This window comes from Gossypium hirsutum, chromosome D04 (assembly GCF_007990345.1).
Source record: "Gossypium hirsutum isolate 1008001.06 chromosome D04, Gossypium_hirsutum_v2.1, whole genome shotgun sequence".
NCBI classification, from domain to species: Eukaryota; Viridiplantae; Streptophyta; class Magnoliopsida; order Malvales; family Malvaceae; genus Gossypium; species Gossypium hirsutum.
The window spans coordinates 56,155,493-56,158,913 of record NC_053440.1 but is presented as its reverse complement, the minus strand read 5'-3'; the positions used below and the strand labels follow the sequence as shown (position 1 = coordinate 56,158,913).

At 33.0% G+C, this 3,421-nt stretch overlaps 1 protein-coding gene across 1 annotated transcript; it reads right to left on the bottom strand.

Annotated features, from left to right (window-relative positions):
• Positions 1-1,332: 1,332 nt before the first annotated feature.
• LOC107898691 (berberine bridge enzyme-like 18) lies at positions 1,333-3,135 on the bottom strand. Its single transcript, XM_016824210.2, has one exon. It carries the CDS (start codon positions 3,102-3,104, stop codon positions 1,518-1,520), a length of 1,587 nt encoding a protein of 528 aa, XP_016679699.2. The 5' UTR covers positions 3,105-3,135; the 3' UTR covers positions 1,333-1,517.
• Positions 3,136-3,421: the final 286 nt, after the last annotated feature.

The window sequence follows — 3,421 nt, the reverse complement described above, 5'->3', positions numbered from 1 at the left end:
CTTAACTCAATTGGCATGGACATTGTTCAGAAGGATATGGTCCGAGTACGCTGAAGCACATTATCCTCTTATTTATGAGTTGGGAAGGTCTATGGATAATTCTAGATATTGTGTCAAAAAGAACAGACATGATCAAAATCTATAATAAAATTATTTTAAAAAAAAGGATAAATTACATAGTTAAGAACTCTAAAAAAATTCGTTCTAATTTTAGTCACCTTAAACTTTTTCAAATTGATTTGGGTAGCTTTATATTCTAGATTGAATTCCTCTTAATGTAAATCATCTTTTTCTAGTAATTTTAATTAAATATTGAAATACTATGTTGCATATATATAAGGGTGATGTGAAAACTATAAAAAAAATTATTTATCATACCATCAACGATTCAATTAACTAATCATTGATATTGTTGAAATATTGTTTTTCATAGTCGGTTGAGTCTTAACTCAGTTGGCATCAACATTATTTTCATTACAAGAAATGTCAGTTTGAGTGAACTTACGGATAATCTTATACACTATATAAAAAGAAATTGCTCAAATTTCAACCACCTCTTCTTTTACCTCATATGTTTTTTTTAAAGGAATTTAAAATATGTTAGTTTTAAAAAATGTAAAGTTACATGTTCTACTTTTAAAAATATGTTGGTTTAAAACGATAGGTTAGGCTCAAAAGTCTAAGCCCCCGAGACTTGGAATGGTAAATAATACAATCCCTCCTCAAGAGAGCTCTTTAGGATTCAAACCTTGACTTCAACTAACAGGTGCATTTGGTTTTCTTGATTTTGATGTCCGGTGAGGGGGATTGATCGGTTTTGATGTTTATTTAATTGATTAATTCGATTGGTTATCGATTTTTGAATTTTAGAATTGAATCGATCGAAAAAATTGACTTATTTTACATTATTTAAAAATATTTACATTTTATAATATATATAATAGATATATAACCATATAAACTCAAATCAATAACTCAAGGTTAGTTAACTGAAAAAATCGACTAAATCGATTGAATCAAAGTCGAATATTTGGTTGGACTGATTTTCTCAACTAAAGTTGATCGAGTTGATTTTCTCATATTGAAGGCGGTTTGAAAAAATCGGCCAAACCTACCGATTATAAACTGATTGCTTTCCCTTGCCCAACCATATACGCTTTTTCTTAAGATCAATTATTAATCATTAAAAATAAAGTCATTTCTGCACTTCCATAATTTCCAAATGCTACTTACTATCTATCTTATTCAACACTTTTTTTTATTGAAATTTTTATTAAATAAAAAAAATTAAAATGACACAATCCCTATAATGCATTCACCTCACAAAAATTATTTTAGAATAAAAATAAAATTATGATTTAATTAATACATTATGCACTAAATTATTGATGACATGACGACATATATAGTAAAAAGGAAACTCTTTGTATTACAATATAATATTACTTTTCATCCGAATATTATTTCATATTTAAGAAAAAACTCTAAAATCTGCAACCCTGACGACCTTTCTTCTTTCATGGAGACAAAAGAGGAGGGATACTTTGCTCATTACTAAAGAAATTCATTGGATCAATCATGGTCTTTATTCGCACCAATCTTTTGAAGTTGTTCCTGAAATATTTAAGACCCCAAACGCTGGCTTGTTCGTAACTTGTGTAACCATTAATGTTGTTAGTTCCAAGATCTAGATCCTTGTAATTATAATATGCTCCTCTCAGAGATTTCGAAGCATAACTGGACATATAACTGTAAAGTCTTCGCATCCAATTTATGCACAGTCCTGCATCTTCTTCATTTGTCCATTGTACAATGTAAACGGATTCGAACAAGATGCCTGATCTATGTGGGAAAGGTAATTCATTTTCCCGGATTTCATCCATTTTGCCTCCGAAAGCCTCTATCATCGTTATAGCAAAGTCAGTTCCTTCCTCAAGAAACATGTTCATGAACCCTTCGATTCCAGTTTCGGACATCGGTTGCCTGATGTAGTCCGTTTTGGCTTTGAGACTTAATCTTGGCAGAGCACTTCTATTAAGCAAAATCTCCACAGGTTCAATTGGAAGTGCTCCAAAGTAAAGAACAGATTGAACCCAACTCATTTCGGTACAATTCTCTCTGGCGAGTCCTAGCTCTGGAAACGCGTATTGGATCAATGGAATCAACACATCAATCCTACCAAGAAACATGCCTTTAAAAGAAGCTTGAACTGTTTTCCTCCCTACTTGACTGGAATTCACTTTCATTACCCAAACAGTCGTAAATAAATCCCTGGGTAACTTGTGAGCAATGTATTGCCATCGATGGAAGGTTTTGGTTGCATTTTGTTCCAAGTTCTTGTTAACTGTAAACACAGTTACAACAGGTGGAACAGGGACTAACTTTATTTTCCAAGCAAGAACAACTCCAAAGGTATTTCCTCCACCTCCTCGGATAGCCCAAAACAAATCTTCACCCATGGATTTTCGACGAAGAACCCTTCCATTAGCATCAACCAATTTAGCATCAATTATATGATCAGCAGCAAGACCATATTTGCGGCCCAATATGCCAAATCCACCCCCACTTAAATGCCCACCAATGCCTATAGTGTGGCAAATACCAGCAGGAAAGCCGAGAGTTTGTGTCTTTGAAGCAATCCCGTAATATAATTCACCTGTAGTTGCACCAGATTGAACCCAGGCAACTTCATTTTTGGTGTCAACTTTAACATCTCGAAAGTTGACCAAATCAAGGATGACAAATGGAACTTGAGAAACATAAGAAACACCCTCATCATCATGACCACCACTTCGAATCCTAAGTTGGAAGCCATGGTTTTTGGAACAATAAATTGTTGATTGGACATGGGATGTTTTGCGTGGTGTAATAATGGCATAGGGTTTAGGGGTGGTTGGTGTAGAGAACCTAGTATTATGAATAGAAGCATTCAAAACCGATGAATAGGAGGGATTATTTTGGGTGTAAGTAATGGTAGAAGAGTTTGCTATACGAAGAGAAAGGCAACGAAGGAAATCCCGATGAGGATGACGAGCTAAATTTGCCCCACTCACTGACAATATCACAATAAGAAATGGAAGCACAGAAAATTGAAGGAACTTCATGTTCTTGAGCCAGTTGTGAGGATGGGATTGTGTCACACTTTGTTACCTTATTTATAGTTATGTTTGAGATGTTTTATATTTATAATTTCTTTTATTCTTTTCATATTTTAATTATTTCTGTAGTATATTTGCTAAAAAAACATGTTTTCTCATCTTTTTAAATTGAATTGAATTTTGTTTAGCTAAGTATAGGACAACTATTAGACTATAGACAATTTTTCTTTTTATTAAAATAAGATCATTTTTATTTTAGTCCCTTTAGTGTGTGTAAATATTACCTCAAAATAACGGTTGATTTGGGTAGCTTTATATTCTAG